The following is a 23,180-nucleotide window of genomic DNA, read 5'->3' as shown; positions in this document are numbered from 1 at the left end:
AACAAATGTGCAGAGAAATAAGGAAAGGCAAGCACTCAAATGCCAGAACTGGTTATCGCTGGGTGTGTGGGTTTAACTTTTTGTCTATACTTCTGGTGCACTTTGAACTTCCTTTTTAACATGAACAGGTACGATTTTAGAGTCAGAAGAAAACACCAACAAGAATGATGCTTTTGACTCAACAAAAATCAAAGCTTCCCTGCAAGGATGTCACATGTCTAGACATGCAAATGACAGATCCCATTCAGAAATCTCCAGAGATACACATTGTGCTCATCAGGATACCCATCTCCATGGACACAGGCCCCACAGAGCACACACAGGCAGACAGGGGTCCAATGGCACAATAGCAAACAGGGTCAAATTGCTTGGAGTAAACATAATCACAATTTGTGTCCCATGGCTGATTCATCTGTCTCCATGACAATATCCCAGGGCCACATCTTTCAATCAGATCCTTCCTCCCCCTGTGAGCAACTAGGTTTTCTCAGCAAAGAGCTATTTCAACCTCAGGTTGTATTAACAGAGGTTGAGCATCCAGAAGGAAGCAGAGCATAATAATTATGTGTTCAGGCTTAGGACCTAGGTTTTCATTTGATCAACAGTCCCAGTTTCATCATTTACTAGCGGTGGGCCTTTGGGAAGTTCTTTAACCCCTCTGTGCTTCAACTTTCTCGTCTGTAAAATGGGGCTAATTCCCACATCATAGGGCTGTTGTGAAGAGTAAATGAGAAGATGAATAAAGTGCTAGTGCACAGGAAAATTCAATAGAGAGTATTTAGCTCTATTGTAATTTTTCCATACAAGCCTGCATCTGTGATCAGATCTAGGAATGATCGTTTAAAAGGAACAAAGGCCATAGCCAATGGAGAGAAACTAGATGGGGAAGGCAGTTCAGACCATGTCATGTGAGAAACAAAGGAGCTTGGAGAATAAAAATTGAGTTGGGGGGAAGTGACCATTGTCTTCTAATACCTGAAGGCCTGACCCACGGAAGGTGACTCTGGTTTCTTCTGTGCGGTCTCAATAGCTATTGTCAACTGCTCTAAGATGACCTTCTTCCCACATACAGTCTGTGGCCTTGTTCACTGAGCTCCTTGGGAGAAAGTTCAGACATGGCAAGGAGGGCCATAGAGATCCATGACCCAGCCCTGGCCTTAAGCTAGAGACAGATGATTTTGAGAATGAGAATCTATGAATCCCCTTCATTCAATGCTGCCATCTCTCGAAAGAGGGTTGGAACTTATCTTTTAGGACTTTCTGAGGGTTTAGTAGTACATGCCCTTGAGTAGAGGCAGAGCTGGTGATTCTTCAACCCATGAGGGTGGATTTATTGAAGAAACACTGTGGGTTGCTCGGCACCAAGTCTGATGACTGAATTGGGAGTGGAAATTGGGCCGCCCGGTTTTATACTGTAAAGTTACAAGGCTACGTGCTTGGTAAACACACTCCAGGGGCAAGATTTACTCTAAACTCTCTACTCCCATTGATCAAGGGCCGCCTCCCTTCCACTTCTTTCACTAGACCGGAAGGGAACCCTTTCAGACTCTGTCTGAAAAACCCTCCAGGCCCCCCAATCATCACAGTCTAGAAACAGTGAGCACCAAACACACTTGCACTGGTTGGTGGTTTATATGCACTCAGGACTCCTGGGACTCAGGCTGTATTTCAACCTCCAACAGACTGAGCTTGACATGATAACCTGGCAACAGCAAGCAGACCTGTCCCAGCAAGGTTCACAGAATCCAAGTTAGATAGTTCCCCATCAAAGATTCATTGTAGGCAAAGTTACACAAAACAAAACACAGACAAGGCAGGGAAAAGCTCTCAAACATCTCGGCCAGCATGTCTCCTGGAGTTCACAGAAAGACTGCTTGAACACATTCCTTTCACTCACGTGTTCCTCAGGTGTACTTTTCATTGTCTGGAGGAGTCCCTGCCCTGTTGCTCAGCGTGACTTACCTCAAAGCAGGGAAACAGGTGGAAGGAGGAGGCTACCACAGTCACTGGAGGTCCCAACACATCGGAGAGAGTCTCTGGAGCACCCCAAACAGATCCTGGTCTCCCCAAGCCAGGTAACCACCCAGGCCCAAACAAAACCATATCCAATAGCTTGCTTTGGCTGGTGTGTTCCCATGTACTGGGTAGACAAAGAGGGTCCAGTCAAGGCCTTTGGAAAAAAAGGACCATAACTAGACGTTTCCACCCCAGCAGAGACTGGAAAAGGGCAAGATCACCACACTGGGCCAATGTGGACCCACCATTCCTTCTCCATGTTGTTACGACCATTGCAGTCACTATGGGACAGGGAACAGGGAGGTGGCTCCCAAACATGGGTCAATGATGGGGGTTAGACCCCTACTGGATCAGCTCAGCTATGTTACCTACTCAAGTCACACACAAAAAGATACTATCCCAGCTCAAAGCGGGAAGAAAATTGGGCTTTAACATTAATCAAGATCCCCTTGGAAACCTAATAAGACCATGACATTAACCAACCACTGATTGCAAAATGTGCCACTGGAAAGAGGCTCATCTGTGAGTTTTTAAGGGAAATGAGTCAAAGGAGAAGGATTTGCCTTCAGCTGGGCTCCTGGCAGAGAATTCCCCGAGGAGCTGCCGGTGTACCCTGCCCACTCGGCTGCCAGCCCCACAGGAGAGATGATGCCTGTGCTGCTATGAGTCACTCTGTCCGTCCCAAGAACATCTGCCTCACTCGTGCTCACCAGAGAGCCTTCCCCAGGGAATGTGAACAGTCTACCCAGAGAGATGTAAGAACACAGCGGTCAGCCTTACAAGCATCCCATTCTCCTACCTTTGGGGACACAGAGGCATCCCAGTACCCATCAGTCTCATAAATAAGTCCCCTGAGCCTCTGTGAGCACCCACTGAGCCTTTGCACCGGCAAAGCTGAAGATCAGGCCTTGACCACAGTGACCTCCTGGGTCTGTGCCCCTAGGTGGCATCTCAATTTCACTTTAAGCCTCAAAGACCTTATCCGGAGCTGTTTCATCAAAAGCCAGAGTCGTACAGATGACCCCACAATTCCCCATACACACGACATGCAATGCCCCTCCAGGCCGCCACAAACCATGACCCTCATGCCCCTAGAGCCCTCCACCCCGAGTACCATCCGGTAGGTACGCTTCCTCCCCGCTGCCCACACTCACTAGGTAGCCCAAGCCCAGGACAAAGAACTCAGCATCCACACGGCACGGCCCCTCCCCTCCCCAGCCAGAGCCATGGCCCCGCTCAACTCCCAAAGACCCTAGACTCACCGCTGGAGCAGTCGGGCCCTCCCCAGCCGGGCTCACAGTGGCAGGTGTCCGGGGAAACGCAGCGGCCGTGCACACACTCCTCTGTACACAGGGCTGCAGGGGATCAGAAGAAGGGGAAGAAGAACAGGAACAGAGAGTGAAAACCAACCATCTGGTCAAGGAGCACAATCCACTTTGTAAAGACTCCCTGGGGCCCAGGGATGCTCAGAACACATCACTGGTTTTGGGGAAAATCAAGCTGCTCTTGACCCGAGTTAGTCATTCATTCATTCATTCATTCGCGGTACGCGGGCCTCTCACTGTTGTGGCCTCTCCCGTTGCGGAGCACAGGCTCCGGACGCGCAGGCTCAGCGGCCATGGCTCATGGGCCCAGCCGCTCCGCGGCATGTGGGATTCTCCCGGACCGGGGCACGAACCCGTGTCCCCTGCATCGGCAGGCGGACTCTCAACCACTGCGCCACCAGGGAAGCCCTGACCCGAGTTATTTAATTAACTCTGAAAAGGATTCAACAAGGGTGTGCTTCATCCCAGGCTTGTTTCCTGAAATGAAACCCAAGCCCGCGAAATGGCAGCCTTGGTAGCTTTTCAAGAGTACTTCCTCCAAGGTTGAACACTTGGAGACGTTCCACAAAGCCCACTCCCTACATCCTCACTCCTGTTCTCTTTCCCCATCGGCTCAGAAAATGACCCATCTTTTGGCTTCCCCAATTTCTTTCTGCAAAGGCCCCCAAATTTATCAGGTTTCCTGAGAAGAATCCATTCCTCTCACGTTTTCCCCACCTTTCTGCCCTCCTTCCCAAATGTCCCTATTTTGGGGCTCTCAAATGTCAGCAAATCTGCAAAGTACACAAATGCTGAGGAAAAAGCAACAGCTAATTATAAGAAAGTAATTAAGAGAGACAGCCACGACGACGATAATTGTAATTAGAAAGCGCCGGGCAATTTCTTATCACGCAGTCAAATGCTACAGCCTCCTGAGCTGGGAGGCAATGGCAGCAAAGTTTCCATCAACTACCCCAGTGCTGAGAAGGCTTACTGGCAGCACTTTGAGGAAGGGAGATTATTTCTCTCTCCCTTTGACATCCACATTTTCTCAAGGTCATCCATTGCTCCTGAGAGATCTGTCCCACCGTCTAATCCATCAGTGAGGGATTACAGAAACCCCCTTTGCCACCCCTGCCAATTTTGTAAGCTTGGGAGATCAGCAGCTACCATCAACCCTGTCAATTGCTCAGAAGGGATCTAGATGAAGCGCTTTTTTTCTGACAAGCAACTAGAGACCTTCTCTCTGCCTGGAACTGGCCTGCGCTGGGGGGACAGGTGGCCCCCAATGGTGAGCTTGGAGGAGCTGCCACTGACTTCCGAGCACCCACCCTGCTTCCATGTCCACTGCTTGGCCGAATGCCCAGCGAGAGGGCGCTGTCAGGGTAGACAACAGAGTTCATTTTATGGTGGGTGTGGGGACCTTTGGCCCCTCCCAAACACAGACACTGACCCTGAAGCTGCGGCCTTAGCTTTGCCTAGGGCTCCTGGAGAGGTAGGCCCCGAAGAGCCCTTTCAGATGCCCCACTGGTTAGTGGTCTGCAGACAGCCCATCCTCTGCAAGCCTGGGATGTGGTATGTCTCCGGGCAGCCCTGGCCCTTGAGTCATTCTCATTTGTACAAGTGGCTTTTGGGCAGAGTTCTGGTTTGTGCTCAAGACTTTGACAGCCCCTCGCTTGGAGCTTTGGGGAGCAGCTGGGGCCTACTAGCTAACCTACTTCTTACTGGGGAACCAGGCTGGACCCTGACCTCAGTGACCACCTCCACTTAGAGCCACAATGAGCTGCTCACCCAGTTGCTAGCAAGACGCCCTCCTGGTCATCCCTGATGCCTGGCTTCCCCTGCTCCCATTAGACTTTCTAAACAAGCTCAAATGGGCCAATGTCCCCAGGGTACACTGGACACTAGGTACCCTTCCCCTGGCTCCCCAGCCCAGCCCTGACCTCAGCTGCTCCCCCTTCCCTTAGGCTGAGGTCCCAGTATGCTCCACAGCTGGGCCGGTCCGCCTTCCAGCAGACCCTTCCGTCAGCGTGAGCCCAGACACCTCCAGCTGCTTTCTGACTGCAGAGAGCAGCACCTTGATCCCTGGGTGTTCTGCTGGGGGCGGCAAGGGCAGGCAGTGGACTGGGAAGCTGCCGCATGTCAGGTCTGGAAGGCACCTAACAGAAAATCACGTCCAACTGCTTCATTTTATACATGGAGGAACTAAGGCCTGCGTGTTTGGGATCCTGTGAACAGCCTGTGGCCTCTGGCCAGAGAGGAGGGAGCTGCAGGAGGAAGATCCTGGAGACAGAGGCCTCTGAAGGCCGAGGGAGTTGAGAGGAGCCCAAGACACGGGGCCTTCATGCCTCGCCCTGGCTGGACGTCCTCCCCTGCCCACAAGACTCAAATCAGAGGAGCTGTGTCAACACGTCCTCTGCAGGCGTGGGTGCCCTGCAGGCTGGGGCTGGGCAGGGGCTTGGAGAAGATCAAGGGAGAAAAGACGAAGACCACCCGGTACTCTGGTCCTCTGCCCCTAGGGACCTAACTCCTGGCCTATGTCCTGCACCCTCTCCCTACCTGCAAGGGAGGTGCATTCAGGGGCTCTGAGCAAGCTCCACCCTCCCTCTTCCCTTGGCCTCCGCCCGGTCAGCTTCCCCCAGCCACCGTCCTGCCTCAGTCTTGCTTCTAACCTCCCAGGCGCTAGAGGCACATTTAGCGAGAAGCAGCACAGCACAGCACAGCGGTTAAGAGCACAGACGGCACTCGGGGAGCCGGGGCTGGATCCAGCGATGCCACTTAGCAGCTCCAGACTTCAGGCAAGTTACCTCCCTCTCTGTGTCAGTCCCCATCTGTTCAATGGGGGATGGCGACAGGATGGGCCTCGGGCTGTGTGTGAGGATTCAATGAGTTGACAAAGTACTTAGAGCGGAGCCTGGGGTACAGTCAGTACTGAGTCTTGCTATTGTTATTGGTAGGGTGTCCTCAGACCCGAGGCAGGGTCCTGGCGATGCCTGAGCCTCCTTTTCCTCCACACACAGGCCGTCTCTCTCACTTCTGCCCTCCACTGAAGTCATAGACACATGGAGAGGGTTGTAGGGACTTAGTTGGGGGGTGGTGTGTTGGAGAGCAGCCCCATCTCCACCCCTGGTGGAATGGCCAGCATGGTAGAGAAGGTGATGACCTATATTTAAACTCCCTATCTGCCATTTTCAGTTACAATTATAGGACAATAAACAAATGATTTAACCTTCTGTACCTCCATTTCTTCACCTGTAAAGTGGGGACAATAATAGAACCTATGTCATGGGCTGCTGCAAAGACTTAATGAAGTAATACACGTTGAGTGCTTGGCCCACAGTAAGTGCTCCACAAGCAGGAGCTGCTATTATTACTTCTCCCTCTCTGTCTCTTTCTCTCGCACACACACACACACACATGCACACACGCCATGGGGTCTGGACAGATGTCTAAGGCAGCTGACAGCAGTTACCAGTTATCACCGCTTCCTGTGCGCTACCAGGTTCTGAGCACCCACTATGTGCCAGGCCTCGGGGCTTTCACACATGCTACCTCAATCCCTGTCCTAGGCCATCGCAGCCTACCTTGAGGGAGTTACCTATGTCAGCACTTGTCTCTCTTTTGCGGATCTCCAGCCCCTGGGGGACAGAGTTCACTCCTATTTGGCCTTTTAAAGCCCTTATGCTGCCCAGTGTACAGTAGGTACTCAGTGTTTCTGGGTCCCGAGGAGGAGAGCACCAAAGCATGTGTGGGGAGGGCGTGGTTGCCTTTGGCTTCAGAGCTCAGTCACAGGGAAGTCGCCAAACCTCTAAACCCTGCCCCTTGGCTCAGGTTACTTCTGGGCCTGTGGGACCAGGGTGATGGGCCATCTCGAGGGACGGTGGTGGGCGTGTAGAATGAGCCCAGCCATGGGTGTGAGGAGATCTGGCTTTGCATCTATCAGCATCCATCTCAATGATATCAAGCAACTCACTTTCCTCTCCAGGCCCTGCAACTTCACCTGGAACTCAGATGAGACCAGATGAGGCCTAAAGTCCCACTCAGCTAAGAATCGCCGGGAGCTGGCATCTGCCCACCTCTTCCAGGAAAGGCCTGGACAGCTGCCAGTGCTCTAGTCCCACTTCCTGGCCCCCAAGTCCCGTCCCCTTCCTATGGCCTGGTAAACCTCTCCTCTTGACCTCACAGGGACCCCTGGTTTCTGTCCTCCATTTCTTTGGAAAAGGCACTGGGTTAAGAGCCAGGAGACCCAGTGTGAGTTCAGGCTCTGGGCTACCTGACACATGAGTGTGGGCAGGTGGCTTCCCCACTCTCTCCTCTATAAAATAAGAGCATTAGAGCACATCACCCTTGAAGGTTCCTTCTACTGCTGCCACCCCCTTGACGCTCTGTCTCCACCACGTCACAGCAGCTGGAAATGCTTCTCCTGCGCTCACCAGCCCCAGGTCCCCTGGGTCAGCAAGGCCAGGCACAGCCTCTATCACCAGCTCCACCAAGAAGCTCGGAGGGCTGCAGCCACCCCAGTCTGAACATTTATGGAAGGTGAAATATTTTCCCACCAGAACCTCCCTACCCACACGAGGTTCCTCCTCACTGGCCCTGCCACTTCCCCACTTAGTATGGGCTTATCCGGTCTCCCCAATAGACTGTGAGCTCCTTGAGGGTAAATCCAGAGTCTTAAACACCCCTGTATCTCCCCGTGAGCCATGCCTTACAGATACTCCATAGGTGGCTATTGGTGGCCGTTCTGAGTACCTGTGCTTTGCAAGGGACACTGACAAGTGGGGGGAGAAGGATCAGGATGCAGAGGGTGTGGACACATGACCTGTGAGGGTCACGTGAAGGGTGGGACTTGGTGTGGGGGGAAGGTTAGCCTGGAGAAGGAAGTATTGGGTGGGAGGCAGGTCCAAGTCAGCTGACAGGCTGAAAGGCTGCTGAAGAGAAGTGGGAGCCACTCTGTCCCAGACAGAATAGGGATTCAGAAGCACACGTGACACAGGGGCAGATTTCAGCCTAACTCAAGGCAAGACTTTCTACCACTTGAATGGTTCAGCAGTTCAGGGAGCTCTTCCTATAGGTAGGGAGCAACCCACCCCTGGGAACACTCCAGCAGAGCCTAGAGGATCTACAGATGCTGGAAGGCAGGGGTTAGCAGGCAAACTACGACTCTTGGGCCAAATCTCGCTGTTGCCTATTTCTATAAATGAAGTTTTGTTGGCGCACAGCTGTGCCCACTCATTTACATACTGTCCAAGGCTGCTTTTGCACTGCAAGGGCAGAGTTGAGTCCTCACCACAGAGACGGATGGTCAGCAAAGCCTAAACTATTTACTATCTGATTCCTTATTGGGGGAGGGGGCCCTCCTGGTCTAGAGGGTTCCTGATTTGGTGGAAAATTGGACTGTGGGACTTTTTTTTTTGTGGCTGCATCAGGTCTTAGTTGCGGCACGCGGGATCTCTGCGGCAGCTTGTGCGCTCTAGAGCGCGCGGGCTTAGTTGCCCCGCGGCATGTGGGATCTTAATTCCCCAACCAGGGATCGAACCCACGTCCCCTGCATTGGAAGGCGGATTCTTAACCACTGGACCACCAGGGAAGTCCCTGGACTGTGGGACTTTTAAGGTCCCTTCCGCCCTTCTATACTTCCATCATTCACTCACTCCCTGATATAACCAGATGGTAAAACAAAGTCCAAAATGTGCTTATTAGCAAACACCCAATGATGCCCTGCCTCCTTTCTCAAATGTTCCTCTGGGTCCACCTGAAGGAGCAAGAGGCTGGAAAGCATAACCTTCAGCAGCCACAAATGCCCACTTGGCCCTTTATTTCCTTCCTCTGTTTCCTCCTGAGGGGTCAAGTGAACTTAACGACCCCTTGTGTTACAATGATGGTCTTGCACGGATGGACACTAGTAGCTGTGCTGAGTGAAAGAGGCCACATATAAGTCCTTCCTCTTTGCTGGGCACTGACTACCCATTGTTCCATTGGATCCTTGAGGCAGGTATCATTACTGCTCCATGTACAGTTGGGAACCTAAACCACAGAAAGGGCTAAGCAACCTGTACAAATTCCCCCTTACTATCAAGAGACCATGCTAGACGCACGTTACTCTGCTTTCATGATCACACCCCACACCCCATTTCCCAGGAGCCATCAAGGACAATTCTTTCTTAATCATCCCCTCCCATGACATTCTAATACCACAGATATGCTGCATATCTGTGTATGTATATCTGTGCTTTATACATAAACAGACTGAGAATCATTTTACCCCTTGAGAATGTATGGGCTGGAGAGTCTGCATCTGTCCCTTCAGATCACTCCCCACCCTTCTCTGTGCCCTAAGAGTGGACCTCCATGGACTGCATTAATGGGCCTCCTTGCCCTCTGGCTTCTGGATGAGTTCAGGGCACGGGAAATAGCAGGAGCTGGGAGGCTGGGCAGGAGGCAAGGCTGGGCCATGGGTTGGTGGTGGTGGTGGTCCTCTCCCCTACAGCTCACGGTCCTGGGGGGCTTCTTCCAGCTCAGGGATGAAGTGGCTCTCCGCGGCTGCTAGCCCTAAATGTTGCACCATCTCTTGCAGTTTCCATTAACCCTTCTCAAGCCTTTATGAATAATTGTTTTATTAAACCCTCCTCAGTTAACATGCCATCTGTTTCTCACCAGGACCCTAGCTGACCCAGAGGCCAAGATAAGGTTTGAACCCACATCCGTGTGATGCTAAAAGGCCTGCTCTTAACCACGTGCTCCACCACCACCTGGACCACAGGTTGAGATAAGTAAGTACCAGCGCCAGATCTGTCACCAACTTACCAAGTCCCCTCCCTCCCTCGGGGTCTCAGTTTGTCTGTCTGCAAAATGAAGGGGTTGAATGACGTGGTTGCAATGTTCCTTCCAGCTCTGGGAGTCTGGGGCTTGACTTTTTGGCTCACTGATTCAAGCCAAATTTGAGAAGATTCCATTCCACAAATGCCGGCACAGAGCGCGGCATGGGAACAAATGTGTTCTGAGGTACAGATGCAAGGCCAGAGCATCAGTCCTGGGCTGGAGTGGTATAAAGCAGCCCAGGACCCGGTATGGGGATCTTGGCATTGGGCCAAAGGGTCTAGGTCAGACTTGGGGTCCCCTCTGCAAACGAACTGCTGAGCCAACACTGGCCAGTCCCTGACCAAGGCATCCAGTCTGCTGTCCCTTGCTCGTGGTGAGCGCTCTGAATCAATCCTCAATCCCATCAGCATTCCACTCAAGATGAACCACAAGTCCCTGAGGTGTTCGTGGTGATATATTTTGCCTGGTGGCTTGCAAATGATCTTACTAGTTCATGGAACTATAAAAATTACTTACATGAAAAGGTCAAGATAAATAAAGACAACTTCCATGCTCCCTGGCCAGCTAGGCTGATACCCAGGTAGGACAAAAGAAGGCTTGGGAAAGGAGGTGGTAGCCTCCCAGAATTCTACAGAACATGGCTTCTGGAACTTTCCACAAACCCCGTTTCCCCAGTGCTCCAAGGCACACTGATCAGCCCTCCATTAGCATTCTTGGCTGGAGCCTCAGATGAGGCTGTCATTTGATTCTGCTTGGAAATAAAATGACCTACATCCAAAAGGGCCCAGGTGCCAATTCCAAAGTGACACACTTAGCATGAGTGATTCTGCCATGGCCAAGATCACAGAGCATGTGGGGATGGGGGTGGGTGGGAGCACGTGTGTCTGTGTCAGGGAGTCACCAAGGGAAGTTCTAAAACCATTCATAAGATATGTATCATTCATTCCATTATCATTACCAGCCCTGCATCCCTTCCACGGCTGGGAAGAGACAAAACAGCCGGTGGGCACATCTAGAGTTGGCTTTTAATTGCTGTGGTCACGTCTGGCTCTGAGACATGAATTGTCAATTTTTTTAAAAAAAGAAGCATTTCACCTGCAGGGCTGATAGGATGGAAGGACATGAAGGGTCAAATGCTCTCCTGGTCTGGGGCCTGCGGGTCCCCCTTCTTCCCAATGAGGGGTCCTGGGGAGGCGCACACAGAGCTCTGGGATGGGTAACAAGGGGTTTGTCACCCCCAGCCAACCTGCCAAGCTGGCCCATAGCCACTTACCTTAATTCAGTGGTGCCCTGGCTGAGTTTTATTCTTTGGCATTCTAGCATCATCTAAAAGCCCAGGTCCCTATTTTGCCATTTATTAGCTGCGTGTCCTTGAGCCGCCTGTTTTGTCCTCAGTTTCCTCATCTATAAAATGGCTGTGGACTTAGAGCTAATTCATGCAAAATGCCTAGAACCAGACATTAGTTATAACTGTTGCTGGTTGTTTGTTTTTGTCTTTTATGCTATTAAGATTCCTCTTCCGGTGTTCACGCCGCCAACGCCACTCCTCTCCCAGTCCTCTCCCAGTGCTCCGACTGAAGCCTGAGCCTCAACTCCCAGCACCCCCCGCCCCGGCGGGTGAGCAGACAAGCCTCTCAGGCTGGAGACCCTCCAACACAAGCAGCTGGGTGGACGAAAGGCTCTTGGTGCTGCAGCCAGGAGTCAGTGCTGTGCCTCTGAGGTGGGAGAGCCAACTTCAGGACACTGATCCACAAGAGACCTCCCAGCTCCACATAATATCAAACGGCGAAAATCTCTCAGAGATCTCCATCTCAACACCGGCGCCCAGCTTCACTCAACGACCAGCAAGCTACAGTGCTGCACATCCTATGCCAAACAACTAGCAAGACAGGAACACAACCCCACCCATTAGCAGAGAGGCTACCTAAAATCATAATAAGTCCACAGACACCCCCAAAACACACCACCAGACGTGGACCTGCCCACCAGAAAGACAAGATCCAGCCTCATCCACCAGAACACAGGCACTAGTACCCTCCACCAGGAAGCCTACACAACCCACTGAACCAACCTTAGCCACTGGGGACAGACACCAAAAACAACGGGAACTACGAACCAGCAGCCTGCAAAAAGAAGACCCCAAACACAGTAAGATAAGAAAAATGAGAAGAAACAAAAACACACCGCAGGTGAAGGAGCAAGATAAAAACCCACCAGACCTAACAAATGAAGAGGAAATAGGCAGTCCACCTGAAAAAGAATTCAGAATAATGATAGTAAAGATGATCCAAAATCTTGGAAATAGAATAGACAAAATGCAAGAAACATTTAACAAGGACCTAGAAGAACTAAAGATGAAACAAACAATGATGAACAACACAATAAATGAAATGAAAAATACTCTAGATGGGATCAATAGCAGAATAACTGAGGCAGAAGAACGGATAAGTGACCTGGAAGATAAAATAGTGGAAATAACTACGGCAGAGCAGAATAAAGAAAAAGAATGAAAAGAACTGAGGACAGTCTCAGAGACCTCTGGGACAACATTAAACGCACCAACATTCGAATTATAGGGGTTCCAGAAGAAGAAGAGAAAAAGAAAAGGACTGAGAAAATATTTGAAGAGATTATAGCTGAAAACGTCCCTAATATGGGAAAGGAAATAGTTAATCAAGTCCAGGAAGCACAGAGAGTCTAATACAGGATAAATCCAAGGAGAAATATGCCAAGACACATATTAATCAAACTGTCAAAAATTAAACACAAAGAAAACATATTAAAAGCAGCAAGGGAAAAATAACACACAAGGGAATCCCCATAAGGTTAACAGCTGATCTTTCAGCAGAAACTCTGCAAGCCAGAAGGGAGTGGCAGGACATATTGAAAGTGTTGAAGGAGAAAAACCTGCAACCAAGATTACTCTACCCAGCAAGGATCTCATTCAGATTTGATGGAGAAATTAAAACCTTTACAGACAAGCAAAAGCTGAGAGAGTTCAGCACCACCAAACCAGCTCTACAACAACTGCTAAAGGAACTTCTCTGGGCAAGAAACACAAGGGAAGGAAAAGACCTACAATAACGAACCCAAAACAATTAAGAAAGTGGGAATAGGAACATACATATCGATAATTACCTTAAATGTAAATGGACTAAATGCTTCCACCAAAAGACACAGATTGGCTGAATAGATACAAAAACAAAACCCATATATTTGCTGTCTACAAGAGACCCACTTCAGACCTAGAGACACAAACAGACCGAAAGTAAGGGGATGGAAAAAGATATTTCATGCAAATGGAAACAAAAGAAAGCTGGAGTAGCAAGTCTCATATCAGACAAAATAGACTTTAAAATAAAGACTATTAGAAGAGACAAAGAAGGACACTACATAATGATCAAGGGATCGATCCAAGAGGAAGATATAACAGTTGTAAATATTTATGCACCCAGCATAGGAGAACCTCAATACATAAGGCAAACACTAACAGCCATAAAAGGGGAAATCGACAGTAACACATTCATAGTAGGGGACTTTAACACCCCATTTTCACCAATGGACAGATCATCCAAAATGAAAATTAATAAGGAAACACAAGCATTAAATGATACATTAAACAAGATGGACTTAATTGATATTTATAGGACATTCCATCCAAAAACAACAGAATACACATTTTCTCAAGTGCTCATGGAACATTCTCCAGGATAGATCATAAGTTGGGTCACAAATCAAGCCTTGGCAAATTTAAGAAAACTGAAATCATATCAAGTATCTTTTCCGACCACAATGCTATGAGACTAGATATCAATTACAGGAAAAGATCTGTAAAAAATACAAACACATGGAGGCTAAACAATACACTACTTAATAACGAAGTGATCACTGAAGAAAACAAAGAGGAAATCAAAAAATACCTAGAAACAAATGAGAATGGAGACACAATGACCCAAAATCTATGGGATGCAGCAAAAGCAGTTCTAAGAGGGAAGTTTATAGCAATACAATCCTACCTTAAGAAACAGGAATTATCTCGAATAAACAACCTAACCTTGCACCTAAAGCAATTAGAGAAAGAAGAACAAAAAAACCTCAAAGTTAGCAGAAGGAAAGAAATCATAAAGATCAGATCAGAAATAAATGAAAAAGAAATGAAGGAAACAATAGCAAAGATCAATAAAACTAAAAGCTGGTTCTTTGAGAAGATAAACAAAATTGATAAGCCATTAGCCAGACTCATCAAGAAAAAAAGGGAGAAGACTCAAATCAATAGAATTAGAAATGAAAAAGGAGAAGTAACAACTGACACTGCAGAAATACAAAAGATCATGAGAGATTACTATAAGCAACTCTATGCCAATAAAATGGACAACCTGGAAGAAATGGACAAATTCTTAGAAAGGCACAACCTGCTAAGACTGAATCAGGAAGAAATAGAAAATATGAACAGACCAATCACAAGCACTGAACTTGAAACTGTGATTAAAAATCTTCCAACAAACAAAAGCCCAGGACCAGATGGCTTCTCAGGTGAATTCTATCAAACATTTAGAGAAGAGCTAACACCTATCCTTCTCAAACTCTTCCAAAATATAGCAGAGGGAGGAACATTCCCAAACTCATTCTACGAGGCCACCATCACCCTGATACCAAAACCAGACAAGGATGTCACAAAGAAAGAAAACTACAGGCCAATATCACTGATGAGCATAGATGCAAAAATCCTCAACAAAGTACTAGCAAATAGAATTCAACAGCACATTAAAAGGATCATACACCATGATCAAGTGGGGTTTATTCCATGAATGCAAGGATTCTTCAATATATGCAAATCAATCAACATGATAAACCATATTAACAAACTGAAGGAGAAAAACCATATGATCATCTCAATAGATGCAGAGAAAGCTTTCGACAAAATTCAACACCCATTTATGATACAAACCCTGCAGAAAGTAGGCATAGAGGGAACTTACCTCAACATAATAAAGGCCATATATGACAAACCCACAGCCAACATCATCCTCAATGGTGAAAAACTGAAAGCATTTCCACTAAGATCAGGAACAAGACAAGGTTGCCCACCCTCACCACTCTTATTCAACATAGTTTTGGAAGTTTTAGCCACAGCAATCAGAGAAGAAAAGGAAATAAAAGGAACCCAAATCGGAAAAGAAGAAGTAAAGCTGTCACTGTTTGCAGATGACATGATACCATACATAGAGAATCCTAAAGATGCTACCAGAAAACTACTAGAGCTAATCAATGAATTTGGTAAAGTAGCAGGATACAAAATTAATGCACAGAAATCTCTGGCATTCCTATACACTAATGATGAAAAATCTGAAAGTGAAATCAAGAAAACACTCCCATTTACCACTGCAACAAAAAGAGTAACATACCTAGGAATAAACCTACCTAAGGAGACAAAAGATCTGCATGCAGAAAATTATAAGACACTGATGAAAGAAATTAAAGATGATACAAACAGATGGAGAGATATACCATGTTCTTGGATTGGAAGAATCAACATTGTGAAAATGACTCTACTACCCAAAGCAATCTACAGATTCAGTGCAATCCCTATGAAACTACCACTGGCATTTTTCACAGAACTAGAAAAATAAATTTCACAATTTGTATGGAAACACAAAAGACCCCGAATAGCCAAAGCAATCTTGAGAACGAAAAACGGAGCTGGAGGAAGCAGGCTCCCTGACTTCAGGCTATACTACAAAGCTACAGTAATCAAGACAGTATGGTACTGGCACAGAAACAGAAAGATAGATCAATGGAACAGGATAGAAAGCCCAGAGGTAAACCCACGCACATACGGTCACCTTATCTTTGATAAAGGAGGTAGGAACGTACAGTGGAGAAAGGACAGCCTCTTCAATAAGTGGTGCTGGGAAAACTGGACAGCTACATGTAAAAGAATGAGATTAGATCACTCCCTAACACCATACACAAAAGTAAGCTCAAAATGGATTAAAGACCTAATGTAAGGCCAGACACTATCAAACTCTTAGAGGAAAATATAGGCAGGACACTCTATGACATAAATCACAGCAAGATCCTTTTTGACCCACCTCCTAGAGAAATGGAAATAAAAACAAAAGTAAACAAATGGGACCTAATGAAACTTCAAAGCTTTTGCACAGCAAAGGAAATGATAAACAAGACCAAAAGACAACCCTCAGAATGGGAGAAAGTATTTGCAAATGAAGCAACTGACAAAGGATTCATCTCCAAAACTTATAAGCAGCTCATGCAGCTTAATAACAAAAAAACAAACAACCCAATCCAAAAATGGGCAGAAGACCTAAATAGACATTTCTCCAAAGAAGATATACAGACTGCCAACAAGCACATGAAAGAATGCTCAACATCACTAATCATTAGAGAACTGCAAATCAAAACTACAATGAGATATCTTCTCACACCAGTCAGAATGGACATCATCAAAAAATCTAGAAACAATGAATGCTGGAGAGGATGTGGAGAAAAGGTACCCTCTTGCACTGTTGGTGGGAATGTAAATTGATATAGCCACTGTGGAGAACAGTATGGAGGTTCCTTAAAAAACTAAAAATAGAACTACCACATGACCCAGCAATCCCACTACTGGGCACATACCCTTAGAAAACCATAATTCAAAAACAGTCATGTACCAAAATGTTCATTGTAGCTCTATTTACAATAGCCCGGAGATGGAAACAACCTAAGTGCCCATCATCGGATGAATGGATAAAGAAGATGTGGCACATATATACAATGGAATATTACTCAGACATAAAAAGAAACGAAATTGAGCTATTTGTAATGAGGTGGATAGACCTAGAGTCTGTCATACAGAGTGAAGTAAGTCAGAAAGAGAGAGACAAATACCGTATGCTAACATATATATATGGAACTTAAGAGAAAAAAAATGTCATGAAGAAACTTGGGGTAAGACAGGCATAAAGACACAGACCTACTAGAGAATGGACTTGAGGATATGGGGAGGGGGAAGGGTAAGGTGTGACAAAGCGCGAGAGAGGCATGGATATATATACACTACCAAAGGTAAGGTAGATAGCTAGTGGAAAGCAGCCGCATAGCACAGGGAGATCAGCTCGGTGCTTTGTGACCGCCTGGAGGGGTGGGATAGGGAGGGTGGGAGGGAGGGAGACGCAAGAGGGAAGAGATATGGGAACGTATGTATATATATAACTGCTTCATTTTGTTGTAAAGCAGAAACTAACACACCATTGTAAAGCAATTATACTGCAATAAAGATGTTAAAAAAAAAAAAAAAAGATTCCTCTTCCAAGGACTGGCCAGGGCAGCTGAGATGCAAGCCCCCAGAGCATCCTGAGGCCCATTTATGGCTCAAAGGATGACAGCACAGCCTGACTTCGACCTAAGGCTGCTCATTCACCGAGGCAGGGAGGGGCGCGCCGTAGCACTGGGAACACTGGAGGTGCAGAGACTGAGGGCCCAGAGGGAGGAGACACAGTCCAGGTTCAGCTCATTGGTGAATTCTAATTTATCCACGGGAGCACCGTCCACACCCCTTTCCTCTTCCGTTTCTCAGAGAAGAGTATGGAACAAAAGGAGGCCCCAGGCTGCCAGGCCCTTTCTGTCAAGACTAGTGGTTGTGCTTCTGGGGGGAAATGTGAACTTGGGGATGGTACCTGCAGCCCTACACCCCTGCACCCTCTGCTTATTCATGCAAATACCCACCCACACATATACAGTTCACCTGCTGTGTGCTGGGCTCCCTGGGCAGAGCTTATGCAAAGGAGTCCAAAATGCAGAACTGCCCAGGCCCTGCCCTTGGGACTCCCAGGCAGTGAATGCTCCTCCTGCCTGCTCTTGACCCCTTTCCCCCAAAAAGCTTCTCTGGCCCTTAGGAGCCTGGGACACACCCTCAGAGAGTTGTGCACAGAGGGACAAGGGTCATCCTCTGATTCCCACGGGCCGGATTGTGAGGAGATCAGAGAACGGACTCGGGAGCCAGGCTGTCTGCATTAAGTTTTGGTCCTGCTACTTCCTAGTTGTGTGACCCCCAGGCAAGTTACTTTACTTCTCTGGGCCTCAGTTTTCTCATCTTTAAAATGGGGACAATGGTCCTCTACTGTGTAAGTTGGTTGCAAAGTTAAATCATCAATACACGTCAACTGCTTAGAACAGTGCCTGTCACATGGGAACCTAGCTATTACTTCTTTCGAGGTCATCTATTCCACTCTCCTGCCTCTGAGTAGTCACTGAACCCGAAAGCATTTATTAAGCACCTACTACATACCAGGCAGTGTGCTAAGTGCTAGGAATACCATAAGCAAGTAGCTACAGTCTCTATCTTCACAAAGTGATAGTGGGAAAGGGAGACAGTATGTGAGTGAGCGAGTGGGTGAGCAAGGGCACTAAAATGTTTCTGGTGCTGAAATCACAGCCAGTTCAGGGTGGGCCTCTCTAGTTCATCCTATGCCCCAGAACTTAGCATGGCACATGGCATCAATATATGTTGAATGATTAAGTATCTGAATCTGTGAAGAATCTCTCCCCTCTCCCTTCACCCAGCGCTCTACTCATCTCTAACGTGGGCCATGCCAGTCTGGTTGGGGTTGAATATGTAGTTTAGCTGAGACCAGGGCAACGCCAAGTCCCAGATCTCCCCACAGTGGGACAATGAAATGCCCTTTAGAAAAATTCCGGTGACTCTCCAGCTTATAGTCAAGGACTGTTCCAGCAAAACTCAATAAGGATTTCAGTCGGGTTTGGGCCTCCACGTTCCAGCCTGGAGACCTGGGGGCTGCCTATCATCAAACGCCAGTGTCAGATCACAGACTCCCCTGGGTTCCTATCCCGTATCTCTACCAATCACCCCAAGGTATCAGCCTGCCTCAGTCTCGCCACAACATGGCTTAACTGTTCATAATTGTTTATCAATTAAAATTGCCAACTTGTCAGAATGTTCCTATCGGGTTTGCAGGTAAAGCAACATGTGCAGCCACTGGGCCTGATAAAAGCACCGGCATTGCGGTCAGTTCCCTTGATCAATCCTGCAGGCCCCAGATCTGCTGTGGACACTCCTGATACCCTCAGCCTTCCTCACTCTGTCGAGGATTTTCCCGGTTTAGCTGTTCAAACTCCCAATCCTGCATTCCCGCAGGGAGCAATAGCTTTTCAACTTGTTCATGATGTTGGAACATATGGCCTGAGTCAGCAACCCCCAGCACACAACCCAAGAAAATCTTTTTCTGGACCCCACCCCACTCCCCTTTGACAGATGCCAGGCTTTCTCCAGAAAGAAACATTCTGACTGATTGATTTTTTTCTTTGGGAAAATTGATCCTCACCACCTACAAGGAAAGCAAAACATGCGGCTTGTCAAGCATTTTTTTTAATGCTCTGATTTAAAAACTGGTCCCCTGGTTCTGCCTTGTGCCCTCCCTGAAGGAGCTGGCCACTTCTCCTGGCCACATGTGACAGAGTTCCACAGGAGGGGCGCTGGGGAGATAAGCAGATGGACATCAGAGAGGTCCCAGGCAGAGGGACATGGTTAAGCACATGGGCTTCAGGTTGGACGGACCTGGGTTCAAGTCCTGGTTCTTCCACTTAGCTAGCTGTGTGACCTTGAGACAATTACAATGACCTATCAACACAAAGCCTCCAGTTCTCCCACTGTAAAACTGGTCCAATAGCATCACCTAAATAAAGGGCTGTTGTGAGGAGCTAAATAAAATAATGCCCGTAAGGTAGGGACCCATAAATCCCAACTCTTACTACCATGATTGGTTTTGGAGGAGGCAACCCACACATGACACTCGAACATTCGGAACTTAGGGACGTCAGCAGGCACTCGCAACCACGGCGTCTCAGAGCAGAAGGGGCCAAGTAATTAGAGTCCCCACCTCCACCACCTCATCCAGTGCTTGGAGCCCCTCTCCTACATCCTGTGCCAAACCCCTACTGAGAAGCTTCTAGTAGCAGCGGGTGCAGTCGCTCTGCTCCAACCTCACTCAATTGCATCCACATCCTCAAGTGAGAAAGGCTCTCTCCAACCTCTGGGCCTTTGCGCGTGCTGTCCTCCCTTCCAGAGACAATTCATTGCTGGTTAATTCATTCACCTTAAATGTTGCCAACTTCAGGAAACTGTCCCTGGGCACTTTCAGAGGGTTAGGTGCTCCTGATACGCACTTCCCTAGCATCTGCCCTTCCTCGTCGAAGTACAGGTCATATGTCACTGTTCTGCTTGTGTGACTGTCTTCAACTCTGGACTAGGAGCCTCTGAAAGGAAGATGCTCTCTCTCTCCCTCTCTCTCTCTCTCCCCGCAGTCCCCTGCTGAAACCTCAGGGTCCAGCACAGTGCTGGCATGGAGCAGAAACTTACTAAACATCTGTTGAATGTATGAATGAATCAATCAATGAAGCCCCTTCCGTTTATGAACCACTCTAACTACTAGAAAGCTTTTTGCCTCACGGAGCTGAAATCTGCCTCCACGGAACTTGCCTGTGTTGGAACTGAGTCTGCCCTTCCCTGCTCCCCAGCCCACGTTTCATTCCGATTCCTCATGGTAAGACTTCAGGTAGCTTTTCTCTACTGAGACTGAAGTAGATCAGAGACAGAATGGCAGGACCCCATAGCTTCTGAGGAGGGTGTGGCTGGGACTGACCGTTCTGTGCATGGAGAAGCATCCTTCCTGCCTTCAAAGTTAGCCTTTTGTCCTGGATACTGTGGCCAGGTTGCTGCCAGCAGCCAGCGTAATGAAGCCCACACCAAGATTTATGAGCGCCGTCACTACCACACGCACCCATGGCGAGCAACCCGTGGTCCTCCTGGTTTTAAGTCTCATTCCTACTGAGGAGCTAAATCAGGAGCTACTTAGCACCACTGGTTTAGGGCTCTAATAAAAATAATGCAAAGTGGAAGGAAAAGGCAGCTGTGAAGGTCACTGTCAGCGGCTCCTCCCTTCTAGCTCCTGCCGTCCCTGCTAGCAACTCTGCCCAGCCAGGGACCCCTAAACTCCCTTGAAGTCCACAAATGGGAGTTGGTGCTTTGATGAATTAGTCCTCATCAAATCACATTCCTCTGTAGCCTGGGCTATATTTGTTTCTGGCCCAGTTGTGTTTAGGAATTTCCTGATTTCTCAGGAACTTAACTTCTTCTCTATGAAAAGACCCTTTAACATCCCTGGCCCGAGAATCTAGAGACCTCTGACTCTGCTCTGTGTTTGATTTGCCACGTGGACCACTCACACCCTCCATCTGAACAATGCAGGAGGTGGAGTGGACAAGACAGACTCTCGGAACCCTTACAGCCTGATCTTCTGTGAGCCGGCAACTGGCAGCTCGTCCCCGAAGAGAGTTTAGAGAAGTGGATTTCCAACTCCCTGATGGGCCCCAACCATCCCCGGACCCAGGGTCAAGCCCAAAGTGTTTCCTTACATCTCAAATAACTCTATTTGAACACTGAATGCTTTCGTTCTTAAAGAAGAACCTTTTCATGTTAAAAACTACCATCGCTTGTCCCACAGCTTCTAAGTGGCAAAGCCAGGATTCAAGCCCAGGGCTCTGCAAGCCCCCAGGGCTGGCACTCCTCCCGACTCCCCTGTATAGCCTCTCCAGCCGACCTAAGCCTGCAGGGCGGCCGGTAAGACAGTGATGCCGGCACACGGGCTGGGTGAGCAGGGAAGGCTTCCCAAAGGAGGGGGCCCCCCAGCCGGGTGACACGAAGCACCTCACATGAGCAGACAGAGGTTCTGGAAACAGTCCTGATCAGCTCTCTCCTCTCACTCTAGTGGTTGGAGCAGGGTCACCTGCCTCTCACTGTTTCGGATATGCCATCGTCCTGGCCCTGGTGACTTGGGGTCGGGGAAGCAGGCATCCCACCCTGACCCTCCCTGCCTTGCTTTGCAGGATGGCCCTGCCCCTCACCCCCTCCTACCCACCCTGGAGCAGCCCTAAGCCACGAACAGAAACAGCTGACATGAAAATGAGCAGGGACTCTGTTCTCTCCTAAATATCTCATCCACGGGCCCATTCCTGTACCTTTGGGAAAAAGCACCACCTCAATATACTTGCACTTGAGAAAATGACAAATGCCCATGGTCCTTTGTCTACAATAGCACTGTCTACAACAACAAAAGCTTGGAATAACCTAAGGGAAAGCGTAAATCAGTCATGGTAGGGCTACACCATGGAATACTACAGCCATAAAAGGGAACCAGAAAGCTCTTCGTGTGTACTGATAACATACACAGAGCTAGAGCTGAAGTGAAAAAAGTAAAGGCAGAGATGGGTTTAGAATATGCTACCATTGGTGTAAAAATTTTAAAGCGTAGGGAAAGAATGCATATACGTATTTCCTTATATGTGCATAAACTATCTCTGGAAAGATGCACACATACTAATACTGGCTGCCTCCAGGAAGGGGGAACTAGGAGAAAGGCTTCCTATTGCATCCCCTTTTGTAACTATTAAATATTCAACCAGGTGAATGTATTATCCATGCAGAAAATAAATAGCATTAAAACTGCAAACATAAGGCACACTCTCCAAAAGGCCTCTGTTAACATACAGGAGACTCCTCCGGGAGAGCAAACACATTAGTGTCAACTTTACTTGTCCTGAGTGAGGGTAACTGTCATCACAGCAGGGCCCTGAGGGAATGGGACTTGGGACTGAAAAGCTCTGAGGAAGGTTTACTCTCATCAGGGGGCTAAACCTTGGCCACTGCCTGAAGGTCAGTTCTGCTGCTGAGTTAGGGCCTCAGAAGTCACCTCCCTGGCAATAGCCTGGTCTCTGTCACCCCTGCCTGGCCCAGCCTGGGACAACAGCAGGTAACCCAGGGGCTCTGCAGCACCTGGCAGAGGGGAGAGGCTGGCAGGGCAAGGAGGTGCTGTCCCAACTTCCCAGCAGCTGTTGGTCTCAGCACAAGGAGACCTAATAAAACATCATCTCGCAGATTCCCTGAGATGGCGTTTACTCCTGTATCACGCTGAGATGAGTACGGATTTTTCCAAATAAGACCCTTGTTCTCCCTCGTTCCAG

The 23,180-nt window shown here is 48.3% G+C and overlaps 1 protein-coding gene across 18 annotated transcripts in view; it reads right to left on the bottom strand.

Annotated features, from left to right (window-relative positions):
* MEGF11 (multiple EGF like domains 11) overlaps window positions 1–23,180 on the bottom strand; it is a 425,478-nt gene that overhangs the window by 188,160 nt on the left and 214,138 nt on the right. For all 18 annotated transcript variants that reach the window (XR_004486708.2, XR_004486707.2, XM_049705891.1 and 15 more), the window contains one exon: window positions 3,279–3,371. Coding sequence is in view for 16 of the 18 variants with exons in the window: in XM_049705891.1 (XP_049561848.1) it covers window positions 3,279–3,371 (93 nt within the window). In the remaining 2 variants the exon portion in view is untranslated. The remainder of the gene's footprint in view (window positions 1–3,278; window positions 3,372–23,180) is intronic.

This window comes from Orcinus orca, chromosome 2 (genome assembly GCF_937001465.1).
Source record: "Orcinus orca chromosome 2, mOrcOrc1.1, whole genome shotgun sequence".
Lineage (NCBI taxonomy): Eukaryota > Metazoa > Chordata > Mammalia > Artiodactyla > Delphinidae > Orcinus > Orcinus orca.
This window is presented reverse-complemented; position numbering and strand designations above follow the sequence as displayed.